Source organism: Pogonomyrmex barbatus, unplaced genomic scaffold, assembly GCF_055798465.1.
Source record: "Pogonomyrmex barbatus isolate J1 unplaced genomic scaffold, ASM5579846v1 scaffold1, whole genome shotgun sequence".
NCBI lineage: Eukaryota > Metazoa > Arthropoda > Insecta > Hymenoptera > Formicidae > Pogonomyrmex > Pogonomyrmex barbatus.
Window position 1 is genome coordinate 26635852 of NW_028297098.1, and position 22747 is coordinate 26658598.

A 22747-nucleotide genomic window follows, 5' to 3' on the forward strand; every position below is an offset into this window, starting at 1 on the left:
ATATAATATCAGTCATTTCACATGCAATAAGAAACAACTCTAAAACTTTCAAGAACACCATTTTTCATATCAATACTAATAAAACCTTGAAAAATCAAAATTATTATAATGTATAAAATATTAAGATACATAAAAAATATGTGACGTATAAATTCATAAACAACACTAAATTAATATACATATTTTAAAATTCATAAAAAATTAAGATTATTATTTCATCTTTTCTTTCTTTATGGCTTTTCTTGTAATGCGCGCATCAGAGATATGAAAAGTAATGATGAACAGACAATGCAACAAGTTGTATATTTACCGTAAAAATCTTTTTAGCTGTTTTTTCCTATGACTTTTTGATAAAAATGCCTCGTGTATGATAAACGACTATTATAAATCACTTTACTCAATTCATTCATTCACATAGTACACAGTCATTCGTAATAACGTTAGCAAAACACTAAGCAAAGCACTCCGATGACATCGATTGATCGATCAGATCCTTCATAGTGAATTTTCTTCACACGCAGACGCTACAGTAACCAGAAAGGCTGCCTCTGCTATTCGATTAATAGTTGTCGTATCGTCGTGTAATCACCATGTATCCCTCAATGACTGAAGATACAATCTCTACAATCATAGTGTGTTCATCATAGCAGTTGAATCAGTGGTTTCTAAAGTTGTTAAGCGCATAGCCGCGATCTTCCGCAACTTCGAGTAGCGAAAAGATCATGTCTTATGCTCTGATATCGTGTGTTATTTCCTCATAGTCTTCACCGTAATACCGTGCGCGCTGAATATTTTTTTTAAGGAGACCAACATCGATTTACAATTGAGAGCGATCGATCCGATGAGCCACTCATGGGCGGAACAAATTATACTTCTCTGCTGCTGAAATACAGCGATGTATGTAGCATATGGAGATGGATTGGCAGATCATCAGGCGACCGCAAGATCGCGAGATCATGGCGAGAAATGCGAAACTGGGCAGATTCATGGCGGACTTTTGCGCGATATTCATGCACGGCGGTGTGTTCTCTTATAGTGTCCGGAACGATAGTGATAATGTCCATTGATTATAATCAAAGCGTCTCGATGATCCAGCTGTCTTTCGTATAGCAAATTCATAGACCAGATTCAGCCCTGCGAACGAAATCGTTCTTGTGATGCAGTTCATTTCGTGTTTTATAGAATTCCACTACTGTCGGCGCTTGCAGCTTGGCTGCAGTTTTCGCTATGCACGCGTGTGACCAGCTTGATATTTTGATTTCATGTCTAGATAGTCTCGTCGAAGATGAACGTACGAAAGAGAATGAATCGGCCCAGCAAAGATTGGCTGATATCATAGATCATCATTTACGTGTTTTAAGGTAGCACTAAATTTAAATATTAGGTAACAAATTATAATTCAAATTTAATTTAAAGAAATATACAAATATATAATTTAAATCTAATTTTATACAAAATTTAAATATATCGTGGGTTTGTAATTATCTTGTAATTAACTTGTCTATTCACACTTAAATAAATTTATATAGCATTTTATAAAAGGCTAAATCTTAATTTTGTATCTTACTTATATTTTTTTCATTTTAAAGAAAAATAGTATTTTTTCCTATAATAAAACTTTATATATAGTAGTATGATTTTTAATTAAACTTTGCTTAGATTTTATCGTGTGGTACATACTATATCATAAATATCTCAAAAGAAGTTTTTTATAAATATTATACATCAAAGACTTTGCTGATTGCGTTTTCATTTTAGTTTTATTGCGTGTATTGAAAACATTATGCATCAAATATGTCTGGTAGAATTAGTTGGATGTAATTTAATTTATGTATGCTTGGATATTTTTGTATGCTTGGTTAGAAAAGGTGAATATGTAGTTGAAAATAATTCAACAAAATTTTAATAATATTTGCAAAATTCATATCTAACGAAACTTATTCTTCATATACTATGATTCTTTCAGATCCGGAATAGAACGGATGCAAAAAGCGGCATACAGTATTGTATACATATCTATGAGTTTCAATATTTTCATATTTTGCTACATAGGCGAAATTTTAACGCAACAGGTAAAAAAAGTGTCAATGTCGCATAATATAAAATTAACAAGTAAATTTATATATTTATATATTTATACATTTACTAAAAAAGTAAAAGAGTCGGTGAAATAGCATATATGACTGATTATCGTTTACCTCATAAGAGTATCTCTTGGTTTGATTTTAATTATATCAAGATCAAGTGCTATAATCAAAATAACTGCTGAAAAGTTGATTCAATTTTCTATTGGAACTTTTAGTGATATGAGTACTTACCAATTTTTTTTTTATAAACGTTTTTAATAGATTATTTCAGGTTATCAAAACGTCTTTCGTTTATTTGAATATGTATTACGAACTGTCACAACATAATGCACATGATAAATAATATTATCGATACTTATTTACTTATAATATTTTTAAAATAAAGGCACTAACGATATTTAAATAAAAGCAGATAATAATATTTATACATTAAAAAATATTATATTTATATAACTTTGATGAGTAAAGTATATGTAGAGAATTAATATGATTATGATATTATATCATGGTCATAATAATTCCTCTAAAATGCAAATTCAATTACAAATAAGTTAAGATAATTTTTACAACATTTTGCATTCTTTTGAAAGCCACTTTCTATAATTTGTTTCATGATTGTAACGTAATATACTTCAACATCTGAATATTTTAATCCGAAACAAGACGATCTTCTCGAAAAAAAAAAAACGCTGCCGCATTTTCGCGAGTACTAGTTATCGATTAGACGTGCACGCGTCTCTCTCATGAAGTGTAGCCTCTATGCGTTCACCAAAGTTTTAAGTTTTGCGCACGCGCTCATTCGAACGTAATCCCAGTCAATATAAAGTTACGCTACAGTCAGTGCATTGTGCATCTCCACAAAGCAATCATGACGTACTCCAAACGTGTGCCAAGGAGCATCGAATTGTCATACAAAAGCGATAACGATTACAGTCTTCAACTGACTCGTTGGTTTCTGACGCCGATTGGTGTTTGGCAGCGAGTACACGTGACGACGAAAATTGACAAATTCTTCTCGCACATACACATTCTCGTATGCACATTCGTGATAGCAATCATCGTGATACCATGTTTCTTACATCTCTCTCTAGAGGAAAAAGATATGAAAAACAAATTGAATATCATAGGTCCACTGAGCCACTGGACCATGGGCATGATTAATTACTATTTGCTCCTCGCACACAGTGATGACATTCGCGAGTGCGTGCTGCATATGGAAACGGATTGGCGGCTCGTTCGAAAGATCGAAGATCGACAGATAATGCTGCGACAGGCTAAGATCGGTCGCTTCATTGCCGGATTCTGTGCAGTGTTCATGCAGGGCGGCACGTTACTCTTTAATGTAGCTAAACCAACCACCACCATCATCGTCGACAATGAAACTCTTTCGATACACCCAATGACTTGCCCACTTTACACCAAGTTTATCGATACAAGATACAGCCCCGCGAATGAAATCATGGTGCTTATAGAGTTGTTTTCGGGTTTTATAGTGAATTCTGTTACGGTGTGTGCTTGCAGCCTCGACGCAGTTTTCGCGATGCACGCATACGGACAACTGGAAATATTATTTTCGTGGTTAAACGAACTCGTCGTGGACGGAGATAAAGGAAATGAATACGCTGAACAAAAGTTGGCTGTTATCGTGAAACATCACTTGAGAGTGCTGAGGTATTTCATTTAAATATCAAGAATTGTATTTTTATCATGTTAAAACAATGTTTCTGTAAATAAAATATAATTATATTTAAAAGTATAAATATATTTAAGAGATATATGCTATTTCTTCTTTTTATGAATATGAAAAGGTAATATTATATATATATATATTATAATTACATACATGCGTTTCAGTTTTATATCGCGTTTGGAAACTGTTATGCAACAAATTTGTCTCGTGGAATTACTGGGATGCACGATGAATATGTGCTTACTTGCATATTATTTTATTACGGTATGCTAAAGTGAATATGTGACATACAATCATATTCTATAAATTTAATTGTAATTTATAAACTGTCGTTATCTTTTAATATAATGAATATTGAAAAAAAGATCAATTTTTCATTATACTCTAATAGAAAGTTTTTAATGTTTGCTTTGCAGAATATAGATTCATTTGATAGAGCAAAGACACTGTCATATGTGATTATATATCTGTCTATGGCTTTCAATATTTTTATATTTTGTTTCATCGGAGAGATTCTCACAGAACAGGTAATAATTCGAAACTAAATTAAAAATACTTGACAAGTTGAAATTATATTGTAGAAAATATTAATATTTAACTTTAGTATCTTATAATATTTCTTTAATGTTTTTGGACATCAGTAAAAAAATTAAGTTTAAATTTATTAGTGCAAAAATGTTGGTGAAAGAGCTTATATGATCAAGTGGTATGAATTACCGAACAAAACTGCTCTTGGACTCGTTTTAATGATAGCACGATCAAGTAATGTTATCAAAATAACTGCAGGAAAATTATTTCAGTTGTCTATCGCAACTTTTGGCGATGTAAGTAACATATATATTGCATTTACAACGAAAATTACAGTAATAAATTACAGTAAATTTGATATGTTCTGTTTATCTTGAGATTATCTTTTAATAATTATTAATTTTTAATAATTATTATTCTTATGTCATTTATATTTTTCCATGTAAATTTATATAATATTTTATATCGATCTTAGAATTTTCGAAATTTTTTACTTGTAAATAGCAGGAAAAACTTTGCTGTTTCAGGTAATTAAAACTTCCATGATATATTTAAATATGTTGCGAACAATGACATGATTCTTTGAACTATATTAATAATTATATTAATAAATTAGAAAGCGTAAAAATTATATTTTGTAGAAAGCTTGTAGTAAATAATAGTAATATTATTTAATAAATAAAATAAATTATATCAAACGCACAATCATCAAATCATTTTTATAATTACACAACTTAAACATTCAATGAATTTGCACATCAAGATAGTTTTCCCCAAATAGAAAAGATTAATTATAAATAGAATTAAATATACCGATTCATGAATATAAAAATTTCTGATTAAATAAGAAATAAATAAGAACTTTATGTTTCTCTCCAATAAATCACACTCCAATAATATACACAGACACTATATTACAATTCACATATTTCCAAATACTGATAAAAAAATCGACAGAAACAATCTCACACCATTCTCTACATAATTTCCATGCATTTCATCTGCCCAAACGGTCAACGTTATGCTTCCGTGAGTAGCAATTATCGATCAGATGCGTTTCTGTCAGGAAGCATTACCCTTCGTCACTCTAAAGATTTGCGCACGCGCTCCTTCGAATATATCTCTAACCGGTGCAACGTTCGCCGGAGTCAGTGCATTGTGCGCCTCCGCGAAACAATCATGACGTACTCCGAGCGTGTGCCAAGGAGCATCGAGATGTACAAAAACGATAGCAATTACAGTCTTCAATTGACTCGTTGGTTTTTGATGCCGATTGGTATTTGGCCAAGAATGAGTACGACGACGAGAGCTGAGAGACTCTCCTCGTACATACACATTCTCATTTGCACATCCCTGATAGCAATTATCATGGTACCATGTCTGTTACACGTCTCTCTGGAAGAAAAAGATATGGGGATCAAATTGACTGTCATGGGTCCGTTGAGTCACTGGATCATGGGCATGATCAATTACTGCCTGCTCCTCGCACGCGGCAACGACATTCGCGAATGCGTGATGCATATAGAGGCGGATTGGCGGCTCGTCCAAAAGATCGAGGATCGACAGATAATGCTGCGACAGGCTAAAATTGGTCGTTTCGTCGCCGGATTCTGCGCCGTGTTCATGCAAAGCGGCACGTTTCTCTTCGCCGTAGCGAAATCGCTGTCAACTACCATTGTCATCGTCGGCAACGAAACCGTCTCGATGCACCCAATGACCTGCCCGATGTACACCAAATTCATCGATGTAAGATTCAGTCCCGCGAACGAGATCATGGTGCTTATAGAGTGGATATCGTGTTTTATAGTAAATTCTGTTACGGTGGGCGCTTGCAGCCTCGATGCGGTCTTTGCGATGCACGCATACGGTCAGTTGAATATGTTGTTCTCGTGGTTAAACGAACTCGTGGTGGATGAAGATAAACGAAATGAACGCGCCGAACAGAAACTCGCTGTTATCGTGGAGCATCACTTGAGAGTGCTAAGGTATTTCGTTTAAATATCAAAAATTGCATTTTTATCGTATTCGGACAATATTTGCGTAAATAAAATATATCTATATTTAACAATTTATATCCAAGGGATGTAAATTGCTCATTTTTCTTTCTATGAACATGGACAAATAATACCACATATATTACAATTATATACGTGCATTTCAGTTTTATATCACGTATGGAAACTGTTATGCAACAAATTTGTCTCGTGGAATTACTAGGATGCACAATGAATATGTGTTTACTTGCATATTATTTTATTACGGTACGCTAAAGACGTGAAAGGTGAATATGTGATATATAACTTTTGTAATTTTGTTATTTATAAAATATCAAACCTATCTTTTAACATTATATAATAGATCGGACAAAAAGGACAAATTTCTCGTTGTACTCTAACCAAAAATTTTTAATTTTTACAGAATATAGATTCGTTTGATGGGGCAAAAACAATGTCATATGTGATTATATATCTGTCTATGGCTTTCAATATTTTTATATTTTGTTATATCGGTGAGATCCTCACAGAACAGGTAAATCAAAGCCAAGTTAAAGATAGTTGACAAATTGAAATTATATTCAAGAAACTATTAATATTTTACTTTCGCATCTTGTAATGTTTCGTTCAATACTTGCTACACTACTTCTAAACATCAGTAAAAAAAATTAAGTTTAAATTTATTAGTGCAAAAACGTTGGTGAAAGAGCTTATATGATTAATTGGTATGAATTGCCGCACAAAACTGCTCTTGGACTCATTTTGGTGATAGCACGGTCGAGTAACGTTATCAAGATGACTGCTGGAAAATTATTTCAGTTGTCTATTGCAACTTTTGGCGATGTAAGTAAAATATATGATGCATTTATAATGAAAGTTGCATTAATAAAAATTTGATATATTCTATTTACTTTATAATTATTCATTAAGAATAATTATTAAGTTTCCTATGCCATCTGTATTTTTCCATTTAAGTTCAGATATTATTTTAAACTAAGTTTGAAATTTTCGAGATTTTTAACTTGTATCGTAAATAGGAAGGAAGACATTGCTGTTTCAGGTAATTAAAACTTCTATGGTATATTTGAATATGTTACGAACGATGACGTGACCCTCTGAAATATATTAAATTAGAAAAACTGTAAGATTATTTATATTTTATATATAAAACTAGTAGTAAATAATAGTAAAATAATAATAAATGAATTAAAAATAAATAAAATAAAATAAAATAAAATAAAAAAATAAATAAAATATATTAAATACAGAACAATTTTTATAATTACTCTATTTAAACGTATAGTAATTTCGCATGTCATTCAAGACAGTTTAGCCCAAAAATATTAATATCTATTATAAATAGAATTAAATATATCGATTCTATAGCTATTGGAATACCTGATTAAATGACGACTTTATGCTCTTCTCCAACATATCTTATACACAGGCACCAAATTGCAATTTATATATTTCCTGATACTGACAAAAAAAAAAACAACAGAAACGATCTCCCATTCTTTATATGATTTCCATATATTCTTTCCGCCCAAACGGTCAACGCTATGTTTCCATGAGTAGCAATTATCGATCAGATGCGTTTCTGTCAGGAAGCACACATTACCCTTCGTTACTCTAAAGATTTGCGCACGCGCTCGTTCGAACACAACTCTAGTCGGTGCATCGTTCGCCGCAGTCAGTGCACTTTGCGCCTCCGCGAAGCAATCATGACGTACTCTGAGCGTATACCGACGAGTATGAAATTCACATATCAAAGTAATAACGATTACAGTCTTCAGCTTACACGTTGGTTTCTAATGCCGATCGCAGCATGGCCACGAGCGAGCACGTCGACGACGGTGGAGAAAGTCTCCCTGCAAGCCCACGTTCTCGCTTGCTTGTTCCTCATAGCGATCGTCATGGTGCCATGCTTGTTGTACGTGTCGTTGGAAGAGAAAGACGTCCAGATGAAGTTGAGCGTGATGGGTCCATTGAGCCACTGGATCATGGGTACGATTAATTATTGGCTGCTCCTTGCGCGCAGCGACGACATCCGCAAATGCGTGCAGCACATGGAGACGGACTGGAGACTGATTTACAGAACCGACGATCAGAACGTGATGCTGCGATACGCGAAGATCGGCCGTTTCGTCGCCGGATTTTGCGCGGTATTTATGCAGAGCGGGACGTTCCTCTTCACCATAGCCAAGGCGATGACATCTGTGCCCATCGTTGTCGGTAACGAGACCATGTTGATGCACCCAATGACCTGTCCGATATACAGCAAATTCATCGATACAAGATTCAGCCCCGTGAACGAGATCATGTTAGCCGTGGAGTTGCTGTCGTGTTTTATAGTGAATTCAATCACGGTGGGCGCCTGCAGCCTCGCGGCGGTTTTCGCGATGCACGCTTGCGGTCAGCTGAGCATGTTGTTCTCATGGTTGAATAATCTTGTCGCGGAAGACGATAAGGGAAACGATTTTGCTGAACAGAAGCTGGCCACTATCGTGGAGCATCATTTAAGGGTGCTGAGGTATTTTATTTAAGAGACGATTACGTTACGTTCTTATTGTAAGACATTATTTTTATTTTATTTAAAGAGGCACGTGTTAAACATTTATGTTATCGGCAAAACTATATTTTTAATTTTGTATTTTTAATTTTTCTATGAAGTATGTATTTAGACATTCAACAAATGTGAACAAATGTTCTGTGTTGAATGTAAAAAAATGCAGGTCTCTATGTATGTCTTTCAGTTTTATATCGCGCATGGAGAATATCATGCAAAACATCTGTCTTGTGGAATTGGTGGGATGCACGATGAATATGTGTTTACTTGCGTATTATTCTATTACGGTATGCTAAAGACCTGAAAAGGTGAATATATTATTAGTAGAGACGCTTTGCAATTTTTTTATTTGTAAAATATTAAATGTAATCTTCGATTTTCCAGAATTGGAGTGATTTTGATGCAGCAAAAATAACATCTTACATTATCGTATACATATCTATGGCTTTCAATATTTTTATATTTTGTTACATCGGTGAGATTCTCACGGAACAGGTAATTTCTCGAAACTGCGATAAATATTTAAAAGTATCCGTATCATATTCAAAAATATTGCTAGTTATATATATAACCAATATTTGAATTATTTGCAATATAATATAAATTTATAAAGCTTTGTATAGCTACCGTAATATTTCTTAATATTTTTCCTACATTTTTAAAGATATCAGAGAAATCCTTATAGAAAATTTATATTAATTTATTTACGCTTTAGAATATTTATATTAATTTATAAACATATTTATTTATTAGTGCAAAAATGTTGGTGAAAAGGCATATATGATTAATTGGTACGATTTACCGCACAAAACTGCTCTTGGTCTCATTTTGATAATAGCGCGATCGAGTAATGTTATCAAAATTACTGCTGGTAAATTATTTCAATTGTCTGTCGCAACTTTTGGTGATGTAAGTAAAAAACATGTATATCTTATTCGTAATGACATTGTATTAATAAAAATTTAATACATTTCTTTATGTTATATTTTTAAATTATTATAAAGCGTTTCTCCACGTTTTCTCTTTATTCATGATTTTTTAAGTGATTTACACATTCAGATATTTTAGTGTTCGCAAATTTTCAAAATATGATTAACTATGTTGTAAATAGGAAGGAAGACCTTGTTGTTTCAGGTAATTAAGACTTCTATGGTATATTTAAATATATTAAGAACGATGACTCCTGCCACGTGAGCTACGTTAAATTGATAAACGTATGTCATGAATATATTTTGTATAGAACAGATGTGACATAATAAAAATATAGAAAATATATTTAATAAATAAAATAATAATTGTAAATACGTATACTGGATACAATACTATTTAAAAACACACAACAATGTTGCATTTTATCCAATAAAAAATTTTTCTTAACATTAAGATTAATGTCTCTTACAAAAGAAAAGAGATTTTAAAAGTACTTGCCTTCTTTATGGTCTTTATGGTTATTTCAAAAGAGAAAATATTTTCTTCGTAATTTATAAATATTTCCGAAAAACACAAATGGCACCAAGTAAAATTTACATGGATGTCTATCTACATCAAATACAAAAGAATCACAATTTCTCATATGTTTTGAGAAGCAATAAATTGATACTTTTGCGAATGCATGCATTTCATAGTCAATTCCTTTGCACGACAACCCATACCCTTTCAAACAGTGCAGCGTACTCGATGAGTATCGATCGACTCGCGAGACGCACAAATATCCTATTATTATCTATCAAGTAGCATAGTCTACTCGCTGGCGCAGGCGCCACTTCCTGTCAATTGCACGCGCGTCTAGTAGTCAAGTCAGTAGCATCCGCGTTTTCTGTGAATGATCATGGAACCTGTCAAGTCGGATAAGGACGCGAGCGATTATAGCATTCAATTGAATCGTTGGTTCCTGAAACCTGTAGGCGCTTGGCCAAGTTCATCTACAACAACGATCAAAGAGAAGGTGATTTCGACGATACTGATAATCATCTGCTACTCTCTGATTGCTTATACTGTTGTGCCGTGCATCCTAAACATTCTGTTCGAGGAGACCGATGTGCACAAGAAGCTGAGAGCTGTGGGTCCATTGAGCCACTGGTGCATGGGTGGCATGAATTATTTTTCTCTATTATTTCGCAGCCGTGACATACGCCGTTGCGTGCAGCACATGAGAGCCGACTGGCGAACGGTGACCAAAATCGAAGATCGGCAAGTGATGTTGAGGTACGCCAAGGTTGGCCGTTTCGTCGCCGGGCTTTGTGCAATTTTCATGCATGGCGGCGTATTCTCACACAGCGTGCTGCAAGGCACGACACCGACGTTTGAAATTATCGACAATGTGAGCGTGTCGGTGCACGTGTTACCGTGTCCCTCGTACAGCAAATTCATGGACACCACGCAGAGTCCAGCGGGTGAGATCGCGTTAACGCTGCAGCTCATCTCGAGCATCGTCGTCAATTCCGTCACGGTCGGCGCCTGCAGTCTCGCGGCGGTGTTTGCGATGCACGCGTGCGGTCAGTTGAATGTGCTGATGAGATGGCTAGATCAGCTGGACGACCGGAGGCAGGAAGACACGGTACAACGTCGATTGGCGATTATCGTAGAGCATCATCTAAGAGTTTTAAGGTAAATAAATGTAAAATATCTCGGTTGATATTCTTTCTTGATATATCGAAAATAAAAATTTTTATATTATGATTTTCCGTTTCCCATGCTGGTTCAATAATTTGTCCTGTTGTCTCTTTCTTTCTTTCTCCTAATTTCGAATTAATGAAGTTTTGCAAATTAAGCTTCAAAAATAATATGCGTAACAATATATAATTTGAGCTATTTACAGTTTTGTGGCGCGTATGGAGGCACTTTTGAATCAAATATGTTTTGTGGAATTATTAGGATGTACATTTAACTTATGTATGCTCGGATATTACGTCATTACGGTATGCTAAAAAGTTAAAAAGGTGAATATATAATTAAGACACATCGGCATTGTGAAATCTTTCATTTGAAATTAATTGCAGTGTGAAAAACGTGCACATAAAAAATAATTAGTCGCAGAAAAAATTCTACATTCATCTTATATCATTAATTAAAATTACAATATTCTTATTAATAATTACGTATTATAACTTGTCATTCGAAATTTTTCCAGGGATGGAATGTAATTGAGAAAAAGACGTCAATAGCTTATATGATAATATACATTTCCATGAGTTTCAACATTTTTATATTCTGTTATATCGGTGAAGTACTCACGGAACAGGTAAAATATACAAATCATAAAGTTAAAGTTATCATATCTATAATATTATTGCAATATTATTAGAATATAAGTTTAAAACAAGAGCTAAATGTATGTGATTTAAAATTTTTCATAAATAATTGTAATAGTGTAAACAAGTAGGAGAAATAGCTTATATGACGAACTGGTATCGTTTACCTTATAAAACGGCTCGTGGGCTAATTTTAATTATTTCCCGCTCAAGTACGGTGATTAAATTGACTGCAGGAAAATTAGTTCATCTTTCTATCGCAACTTTCGGTGATGTGAGTATACATATATGTCTTGCTTTTTTAGTCTAATATTTTTACGAAATATTTCAGGTGATGAAAACCTCCATGATATATCTAAATATGCTTCGCACTATGACAGCTTCTTAGATGTTAATAATTACATCATTTTATACAAAACATTAGCAAATTCTCTAGCTGCCATCATAACTTTGTATTATATTTAATAAATTAAATAAATTATGAATAAAATATAAAATATCTATTATTTACAATATTATCATTGTTTAAATCTCAAACATACAACAATAAATAAAAATTTATTTCTTAAACAAATAACAAATATTATTAAAAAATATAATATAAATATAGATATTGTCAAAAAATATAAAAATAGAATTAATTAATATTTCTCTGCAACATATGTATACTGTTACATCCATTCCTAATGTTATCTATCCTCTTATTTTAATTATTACCTTAAAAATTTCATTTTAAAAACTAATTTATCACATTTTATAATTTTTACTTGATAAATTCTTGATAAATAAAGTAATTTAAGACGATAAGAAATCAGAAATTCCTTATCACTCTTGTAGAAATATTGCGTTCCACACAGGACGCTATCCTTTGTCAAACTGACAGCCTTAGTGTAAAGAACGCTTATTGATTGAATACGCATGCGCGTATTCTTCTTAGGGCAAAGCCCTAAAGTGAACGGTCCACCAAACTTTTCCACAAGTTGGCGCAGGCGTGTTTTCGAATATATTTCTAGCTCGAGCTTCAAACGATTATTGTATCAGTCGCTTCCGCAAAGCGATCATGAGCGATTCGAAACGTATTCTAATAAATACCGAATTCGAAAATTGCAATGACTATAGTATACAATTAAATCGATGGTTCCTCCTGTCGCTCGGTGCTTGGCCGCAGGCAGGCGCGTCAAGCAGAATAAAAAAAATCGTGGTGTCGATGCAAATCTTTATATTTTCAACCGCGGTAGCGGTTATTACAATACCATGCGTATTGTACGTGTGGTTCGAGAAAGAAAACATTGAGATTAAGTTAATAACTCTCGTTCCGCTGATTCACAGAACCATGGGATCCATAAATTACTGGATATTACTCACGCGCAAAAAGGACATTCACCATTGCATACGGCACATGGAGACGGATTGGGAATTCATTCGGAGAATCGACAATCGCGAAGTAATGCTGCAATATGCGAAAATCGGCCGCTTCATGGCCGGATTATGCGCGATATTCATGCACGGCTGCACGTTCGCCTTCACCGCTGTCAGAGCGATGAAAGTAACTGTCACAGTCGGCAATGAAACTTTCAAGATGTATCCGATGACGTGTCCAATGTACAGTAAAATCATTGACGCGAGATTTAGCCCTGCGAACGAGATCCTGCTGAGTATACAATTGTTGTCGGCATTTGTGGTAGCTTCCTCTACAGTGGCTATTTGCAGTCTCGCTATCGTCTTCGCGATGCACGCTTGTGGTCAGCTGAACGTATTGTATATGTGGTTGAGCGAGCTTGCTGAAGAAGAGAAAATTGATGAAGCAGAACAAAAATTAGCTGTTATTGTGGAGCATCATTGGAGAATCCTCAGGTATTTAACTTGGCTCAGGTATTGAACTTTGATTGCTGTGTATTTGTGCGAATTGCTTTTTATTATCAGAGACAAGTCAATATTTTCACTGTTGCATGACGAACTGACAGTTTTCTTTAAATTTAAACTATCACAAATATAAATATGTATAAGAAAGAATATAGGAAAGATAATAATATAAATATGTATAAGAAAGAAAAATTTGCATTCAAATTTATTTTATTTTTAAATCAATTTAGATAATTTATAAAACGTGAAATAATTTAATATGATTTATGTGTTTCATGTATATTTTTTATATTTCATGGCATATAAAAGTATAAATAACATTCTATTCTATATCCTAGTATAAATCTTAGATCATCTAAAATAAATTTTACAAAGAGGGCATGCCATCCTGCCCAAAAATATTGTAATTATATTGTAGATATGTTTCAGTTTTGTAGCACAAATAGAAAGTATTATGCATAAAGCTTGTCTAGCAGAATTAATGGGATGCACGTTGAATATGTGTTTACTTGGATATTACTCTATCATGGTATGATAAAAATATATAAATTTGTCATTAATACTATAAATATAACACATAACTGAGATGCCACAAAAACAGATTAATCTCATTTTTTTAAATAAAGTTGCCAATTGATTTTCTAGAATTGGGCTGCATTCGATGCAGTAAAAATATTATCATATATCATTACATATGTGTCGATGAGTTTCAATATATTTATATTTTGTTACATCGGTGAAGTTCTCGCGGAACAGGTAATATCCTAAAAAATCTTAAAAAATATTAATATTTGAAAAACTTTCTCAACTTAATTATTTACGAAATATAATATATCATTATCTCATTAAATGTATACAAATTATTGAACATTTAATTATTTATAACTAATTGTTATATTTTTAAAGAAATAAAATAATTATATTTAAATATATAAAGTATTCTTTCATTTAATCACTTTATCATTTCAAAGTTTTTGCATATTTGACAGAAATTCATAAATATTTTTATTTATTTATTTATTTATTATTAATTATTAGTGTAAAAACGTTGGAGAAATAGCATATATGACCAATTGGTATAAATTGCCTCGTAAAACAGCGCTCAGTCTCATTTTAATAATCATGCAATCGAGTCACATCGTCAAGATAACTGCAGGAAAGTTATTTCAATTATCCATATCAACCTTCGGCGATGTAAGTAACACATGTATCATAATTATTAAAAATAAATAAATAATTAAATAAATAATTAAATAAAAATGTTAAGAATTCCCTCTTTTTGTTTATAAATTGTTATAATAATCTTATAATGGCTTGATTATTTAATATATAATGTACTATTAAAACAAATATTAACGTTATTATCAACAATAGATCAAAATTGTATCATGAAAATTAGGTCAAATTTGTATTGCAAAAGAATTTTGTTTCAGATAATCAAAACTTCCTTGGCATATTTAAATATGTTACGTACAATAATTGCATGAAAAATGTAGATAATTAGAACATTATAAGATACACACATGGAGTTTTTCAAATAGATGTTAAATAAACAATTTCTTAAGATAAGAATTATATCATAAAAAGAATTTCTTGCTATTAGATTTTTTTAAAAATACAAAAAGTATTCCTGAAGATTTTCCTAAAACTAAAATAATGATAATCAAAATTTAATAACTTTTGAAACTTACACGCGCAGCTACAAAAGTGTAGTATCGTATTTCCTATTTGAACACAATCTCTTGCGAGTTGATAAAAAACAAAGTATCTAAAGAAATATTGAAACATAGCTTAAATATAAAATTGAAGAAAAAAGAGCTGGTTAAAGCATATGCTACCACTCCTATGAATACACTTCTTCTCATAACACGCAATGTTTTCGAAAACAATTGACAATAGAAACTTTCGATGAACAGTTTTATCGATTGAATATACATACCTTCCCGAATGATTAAAATATTAGAGACCGTACACGAAACTTTTGTAAAAGTTAGCGCAGGCGCTTCTCTGTAATCAACTCTAATACTGAGAATTGCCTGTCTAAGGCAGTGCACTGCGCGCTTTTGTGAAGTAAACATGTTAAATTTCAAATCTGCACCAGAAAGCGGTGTATCAAAAAAGCATAACGATTATAGTTTACAATTGATGGTTTCTCAAGCCAATAACGATTATAGATTACAATCGATGGTTTTTCAAGCGGTGCAGGGTTACAAATAAACGTGTCTAGTTCATTGTGGAAAATTTTTGTGCTACAAATTATTATTTGTTCATTCCTGATAGCATGCATAATGATACCGTGTTCGTTCGTTATTCGTGTTTTTTGAAAAAGTCAATATCAAGCTGAAATTAAATGCTATTGGGCCGTTGCTTCATAGAGTCACGGGCTCGATAAATTATTGGGCTTGCTTGCTTACGCGCAGCGACCATATTTGTCAATTAATGCAACACATGAAAGCAAATTGGCGGATCATACGAAACATAAATGATCGCGAGGTGATGCTGAAGTACGCCAAGTTCGGTCGTTTCATCACCATAACTTGTCGGGTGATCATGCAGGGAGGTGCATTTCTTTTCAGTATAGCCCAAGCGATGAAAACTGCAACCATTATCGTCGGCAACGAGATTTTTACATTCGATGACATGTCCGGTTTATAGCAAAATCATCGACGCAAGATTCAGTCCTGTGAACGAAATCGCTTTGGTTCTACAGTTCTTATCAACAATCGTAACGAGTTGTTCTATCGTCGGTGCATGCAGCTTGGCTGCTGTCTTTGCGATGCACGCCTGTGGTCAATTGAATATGTGCTTTACGCGTGGCTGCGAGATCTCGTTGAGAATCAAGAGAGGGAAACTATATAATTGAACAAAAATTGGCTATTATCGTCGAGCATCACCTAAGACTAATGAGGTATCTAAACGTAAACATTTAATTATTTTAAAATTCACATTCTAAGTAGCTCTTTTAATTAACTTTTTAGCTTATTTGAAGTACTTTGAAATAATTATTAATTAAAATCATTTAGATAAATATTTTCTTTAAAAGAAAATAATTGATTTTCTTTTTTTAAATTATTAAGAAAGAATTTCTCGTCATTTTATTCATAAGGTGCATTATTATAATATACGAATGTTTCGTTTGCAAAGAAAATTCGTTACTATAGTTATACATCTATATACATCATTTCAGTTTTATATCACGTCTAGAAAGTATTATGAATAAGGTTTCTCTTGGAAAATTGATAGGATGTACGATAAATTTGTGCCTGCTTGGATATTATACCATTATGGTATGCTAAAGAGAGAGATAAGAAAATAAAGATATCTTATTAGACAAACCTATAATTTATTTATGAAAGATCAAACATTGCTATTACATTACAAATTATATTGAAACTTGAAATAAATTACAAAATAAAAATAAGCCTATGCTTTAATTTTTAGGTTTGGGAAACACTTGATAAAGCAAAAATAATATATTATTGTATATTTATCGATGAGTTTCAATATCTTTATATATTGTTATATTGGGGAGATTGTCACAGAACAGGTATATTACAAATCAAAATATATTATAAAATTCATTGAATTAATACTTAAAAAAAAAAAATAAGACATAATATTCAATTATTACATATAACACAAAAAATTCTAAAATATAATCTCATTTTTTGCAAAACTGTAAATATTTCTGTTTTTTTAACACTTTTATTAATTCTAATTATTTCAACTTTTTAATTACTCATAAAAAGTTAAAATTCTATAATAACTGATAGTATAAACTTGTCGGAAGAAATGGCATATTTGACAAATTGCATCATAAAACTCTTGGTCTCGTTTTGATTATTGCTTGATCAAGTAACGTGATTAAGATCACCGTGGGAAAGTTAATTCATTTGTCTATCGCAACTTTTGATAATGTAAGTATTGCAGATATATGTGGTTTTTCACGTTTTATTAATAAAAAAATCACATTTTCCTTGTTTATTAATTATGTTCTATTTACATCTTATAAAAATGAGATTGTTCAATTAGATTGTTTCACTTATCATAAGAACAAGCATATATTCAACTAGATATTTGATTTATGAGATTTTCATATATCTATATATCTGTAACATGTGGAACATATTTCCTTTCATATTATATATAGACAAACACTTATTTCAGGTAATAAAAACTTCCGTCGTATATGTAAATCTTTTGCGAACATCGACATAATCATATAAAATATAGATTAAGAAATACTCAAATATATATTTTGTATAGAACAAATAAAAATATGCCCTCAATAAGATTTAATAAACGAAATCAATTAGAAGAATTATAATTGTCACTTGAAAATTTTTTTTAAATTTACACATTATATAACTTTTTATGATTTTTCTGATATCCTTATTATCTTTATACATTTTATAAAGAACTAATTCTCCATAACCAATTAAAATGCTAATAGCTGGCGCAATAATACATTATTTTTTATAGAAAATTTAAAAAATTTATATTTTAAAACAGTTTTTCTTATTTGTATATTTAACAATATATTAATCTTAATTTTTGAAGACAACATAGGATATGCATACTTGACATCATTTTTTAATGAAATGGTAATTTTGTACTAATATCACATCTTTTTTTAATAAGACTAATAAATATATATTACTCAAGGATATATAAATTTAACAATTTCTGAGCGCTCGTATATGAAAGTATATGAATATATGAGCATAGAGTGACTATTTGAAAAAATGAATGTTTGAATTTGCGTAGACATAGAGATATCAAAATGTAAATGCGAATATGTAAAAGTATGGCGGATGTGAGAGCGTATGAAGATATGAGTGAAGATGTGTGTGTGTGTGTGTGTGTGTGTGTGTGTGTGTGTACACAGATTCACACGTTCATATTTTTTTATACAGTTTCGCATATATATATATATATATATATATATATATATATATATATATAACGTGTGACTCTGTGGGAGTATGTAAGGATATAGAAGTGTGAAGACGAGGAACCTTACAAGTAATCACGAAAATGTTGTCATTTTCCTCTTCGAACAAAGTTACTTGCAAAATTCATAAAAAAGTATTTAAAAAATATTGATTCAATACACACGCGATATATTCCATTTGAACTTTATACTCCATTTAAAAAAATGCATCAATGTTCAAACTTCTTCAGAAATCAGCGTACGCACTTGTATTTTTGCTAGAACATTTTGCCACAGTACCTCAAATAATTTTTATAAATATGACAATTCCGAATAGACAATTATGATTTTTCTCATTTATCCATTATTATAACTTTTTTTTTGAAAAATATAAATTTTTAATTTCTGTTGCTCAAAACTAATTTTTCTTTTAACCAATTTAAAAAAAAAACATAACTTAAACATATAATCAAAAAGAAAAGAGCTGCTTAAGCTAAAGCACATTTATAATACAATTCTATGCTTACATTTCTAACAACACGCGATGTTTCTTCAAACTGACAACAATTGACAAACCTTCGACGAACAATTATATCGATTGAATATACATCCCTCTAAGAATAATTTTAATGTTAGAGACCGCTCACGAAACTTTCGCGAAGGTTGGCGCAGGCGCTACATTCAACTCTGATACGATGAATTGCCTGTCTAAGGCAGTGCACTGTGCGCCTTCGTGAAGCAATCATGTCGAATTTCAAATCTGCACCAGAAAGCGATGAATCAAAAAAACATAACGATTATAGTTTACAATTGAATCGATGGTTTCTTATGTCAATCGGTGCATGGCCACAAATAAACGCGTCGAACTCATTGTGGAAAATCTTTGTGTTTCTTCAAATTATTATTTGTTGGTCCATGGTAGCGTCCATAACGGTACCGTGTTTATTTTACGTGCTTTTTGAAGACGACAATATCAAACTAAAACTGAATGCTGTTGGACCGCTACTTCACAGGGTCATGGGCTCGATAAATTATTGGGTGTTGCTGAAACGCAGTGATGATATTTGGCAATTAATGCAACATATGGAAGCAGATTGGAGGAACATTCAAAAGATAGACGATCGCGAAGTGATGCTGAATTACGCCAAGTTCGGTCGTTTCATCACTGTAATCTGTGGAGTAATCATGCAAGGAGGTACATTTCTATTCAGTTTAGCCAGGGCGATGAAAACGGCAACCATTATCGTCAACAATCAGACTTTTACGACACACCCGATGACATGTCCAATCTATAGCAAAATCATCGATACGAGATTCAGTCCTGTAAATGAAATCGCGTTGGTTGTACAGTTTTTATCAACGTTCGTAGTGAGTTCTTCTACCGTCGGTGCATGTAGCTTGGCTGCTGTCTTTGCGATGCACGCCTGTGGTCAATTGAATGTGCTATACGCGTGGCTACGAGATCTCGTTGAGAACCAAGAAAAGGAAAATCATGCTGAAAAAGAGATGGCAACTGTTGTCGAGCATCATCTAAGAATATTGAGGTATCTAAACATAGGTGTATGTATATATATATATATACAGTTATAAGTTCTAAAGTTTTCGACTTAATTGAGATAATTTAAATTAATTATTAATTGCTTCAATAAATACTTTCGTTAAGACAAAAATAAAGTTATTTTTTTCTTAATTATAGAAAAAGTATTTGTTATCATTATATTTACAAAGAGTATCATACAATGATACGGATGTTCCGTTTGCAAAGGAAATTCTATTGCATTATAGCTACATGTCTATATACGTTTCAGTTTTATATCACGTCTGGAAAGTATTATGCATAAGGTTTCTCTCGGAGAATTGATGGGATGCACGATAAATATGTGTTTGCTTGGATATTATACCATTATGGTATGCTAGAGACGTAAGAAAATGAAGATCTTATTAAACGCATCTATGTAACTTATTTAAGAAAAGTCAAACATTGCTATTTCACTACAAAATGTGTAAAATCGCTAGATTTTAATATAAAGATGAGCCTTTTAATTTTTAGGCTTGGGAAACGCTCGATAAAGCAAAAATAACATCTTATGTTATTGTATATTTATCGATGGCTTTTAATATTTTTATATTTTGCTACATTGGAGAAATTATTACAGAGCAGGTAAAGCAAAGGATATATTTTAAAGTTAATTGAATTAATAAAAATAAGATATAACATTCAACTATACACAAATGCTTAAATAGTTGTCTCATTTTTAGCAAAACTGAATATTTCTATTTTATATACTTTATTAATTTAAATTATCTAATCTTTTTAATTATTTATAAAGAATTCAAATTCTATAATAATTTGATAGTGCAAATTAGTCGGAGAAATGGCATATATGACAGATTGGTACAAATTGCATCATAAAACTGCACTTGGTTTTGTTTTGATTATTGCTCGATCGGGTAATGTGATTAAGATCACCGCAGGAAAGTTAGTCCATTTGTCTATCGCAACTTTTGGCGATGTAAGTAATGTAGATATACTTTTCCTATATATTTTGTTAATAAGAAATTATATTTTTCTTATAGTTTATTAATTATATGATTAAGTAATTTGATTATTTTATAAAAATGAGATTTTTGTATTTTTTCAAATTATATCTCTTATTGTAAGAATAATCATATACTTAATTATATATTTATTCACATATTTAATCTATAAAATTTTAAATGTTAATATATTTAATCTGTAAAACATAATTACTTTTATATCGTATACACACGAACACGTTGTTTCAGGTAATGAAAACTTCCATTGCGTATTTAAATCTTTTGCGGACACTGACATAATCATATGAAACAAGTTACGAAATATGCAAAGATATATTTTATATAGAATAAATTAATATATCTTCAAAGTAATTTAATAAAAAAAATTAATTACTATATAAATAAGAATAATGATTGTCAGTTGTTAAATTATTTTTATATTTATATTTACACATAAGATTTTGTGATTTTCCTGATATTTTTATTATCTCTATATTTTATAAGGGATTACTTATTTGTGAAATTTACAGTACAAGAAAGATAATAAAAATATAATCAAACAAGAAAGAATTGTTATAATTTAAATATATTTAATAATATCATGTTTATGCATTTATACAGTCTTCGTGATATTTTCCATAATTGATTATATTATAAACTCACAGTTATTTCGGGATAATTCCAATATTAGCTGTTCACCAAACTTTCTCGAAAGCAATCAGTGCTCTGCAAGCACTTTTTCATGTTGATGTCTGGCACTATAAATCATTTACAAAAGCATATTGCTTTTTGTAAAGTAACCGTATTAAAGTCTAAGAGTGTGACAGAAAGCATGATGATTACAATTTATAATTGCACGATGATTTCTTCCTTGATAGTTTCCATTTAAATATATCATATGTATTAAATTAATTGCTTTTAATAAATTATTAAAATTTTAATATATCATCTATTCTGTGAAAAGCAGAGATATGTTTGTAAAACTAAACATAGGCTAATATATTCTGCAAAAAAAAAAAACACTTTGTCAAATGTTAAGGCTGTATTTCAATTTTACAACAAGCATAAAAAATATTATTCATAAAGTCTTTATACGTTTTTTTAGTAGAATATAAGCTAAATTATATTTTATATTGTTAGTACAAAGAGTAATGTGTAAATGTATTACTAGTAATACATTATAATTTTTTAAATAAAAAATGATAAATAATTATCATTTTTAATAGCAGTGAAGCTGTAGCAGTGAAGAAATAAATTAATTTTTTTCTCCAGAAAGTGATAAATAAAGTTGCTT

General features: G+C 31.3%; 6 protein-coding genes and 2 pseudogenes across 8 annotated transcripts; all 8 read left to right on the forward strand.

Annotated features, from left to right (window-relative positions):
- The first annotated feature begins 264 nt into the window (after positions 1-264).
- On the forward strand, positions 265-1534 carry LOC105432481 (uncharacterized; annotated as a pseudogene).
- A 1345-nt stretch (positions 1535-2879) lies between these two features.
- LOC105432074 (odorant receptor 10-like) lies at positions 2880-4954 on the forward strand. The gene is made up of 5 exons (XM_011646691.3): positions 2880-3758; positions 3942-4041; positions 4194-4304; positions 4446-4601; positions 4833-4954. The coding sequence occupies exons 1-5, from the start codon at positions 2956-2958 to the stop codon at positions 4881-4883; spliced, it is 1221 nt and encodes a 406-aa protein (XP_011644993.2). The 5' UTR covers positions 2880-2955; the 3' UTR covers positions 4884-4954.
- A 335-nt stretch (positions 4955-5289) lies between these two features.
- LOC105432068 (uncharacterized) lies at positions 5290-7285 on the forward strand. The gene is made up of 4 exons (XM_011646677.2): positions 5290-6290; positions 6467-6566; positions 6724-6834; positions 6987-7285. The coding sequence occupies exons 1-4, from the start codon at positions 5296-5298 to the stop codon at positions 7194-7196; spliced, it is 1416 nt and encodes a 471-aa protein (XP_011644979.2). The 5' UTR covers positions 5290-5295; the 3' UTR covers positions 7197-7285.
- Positions 7286-7807: 522 nt separating this feature from the next.
- On the forward strand, positions 7808-10463 carry LOC105432059 (odorant receptor 82a-like). 2 transcript variants are annotated; one of them, XM_011646666.3, is made up of 5 exons: positions 7985-8832; positions 9056-9155; positions 9253-9363; positions 9622-9777; positions 10003-10463. In XM_011646666.3, exons 1-5 carry the CDS (start codon positions 8024-8026, stop codon positions 10060-10062), a joined length of 1236 nt encoding a protein of 411 aa, XP_011644968.2. In that variant the 5' UTR covers positions 7985-8023; the 3' UTR covers positions 10063-10463. The 2 variants fall into 2 exon arrangements, with proteins under 2 accessions (XP_088932247.1, XP_011644968.2); XM_089076121.1 differs by lacking the exons at positions 9622-9777; positions 10003-10463 and having other exon boundaries at positions 7808-8832; positions 9056-9176; positions 9253-9586.
- A 189-nt stretch (positions 10464-10652) lies between these two features.
- Positions 10653-12614, forward strand: LOC105432049 (odorant receptor 10-like). Its single transcript, XM_025219567.2, has 5 exons — positions 10653-11475; positions 11687-11786; positions 11999-12109; positions 12238-12393; positions 12451-12614. The coding sequence occupies exons 1-5, from the start codon at positions 10691-10693 to the stop codon at positions 12505-12507; spliced, it is 1209 nt and encodes a 402-aa protein (XP_025075352.2). The 5' UTR covers positions 10653-10690; the 3' UTR covers positions 12508-12614.
- A 163-nt stretch (positions 12615-12777) lies between these two features.
- LOC105432455 (odorant receptor 82a-like) lies at positions 12778-16161 on the forward strand. Its single transcript, XM_011647278.3, has 5 exons — positions 12778-13973; positions 14412-14511; positions 14628-14738; positions 15021-15176; positions 15416-16161. The coding sequence occupies exons 1-5, from the start codon at positions 13180-13182 to the stop codon at positions 15467-15469; spliced, it is 1215 nt and encodes a 404-aa protein (XP_011645580.3). The 5' UTR covers positions 12778-13179; the 3' UTR covers positions 15470-16161.
- LOC148938316 (uncharacterized) lies at positions 16059-17592 on the forward strand (annotated as a pseudogene).
- Positions 17593-19144: 1552 nt separating this feature from the next.
- LOC105432038 (4-vinylanisole receptor-like) lies at positions 19145-22207 on the forward strand. Of its 2 annotated transcripts, XM_089076025.1 has the most exons (5): positions 19157-20459; positions 20724-20823; positions 20966-21076; positions 21273-21428; positions 21703-22201. In XM_089076025.1, exons 1-5 carry the CDS (start codon positions 19660-19662, stop codon positions 21751-21753), a joined length of 1218 nt encoding a protein of 405 aa, XP_088932151.1. In that variant the 5' UTR covers positions 19157-19659; the 3' UTR covers positions 21754-22201. The 2 variants fall into 2 exon arrangements, with proteins under 2 accessions (XP_088932146.1, XP_088932151.1); XM_089076020.1 differs by having other exon boundaries at positions 19145-20459; positions 21273-22207.
- Positions 22208-22747: the final 540 nt, after the last annotated feature.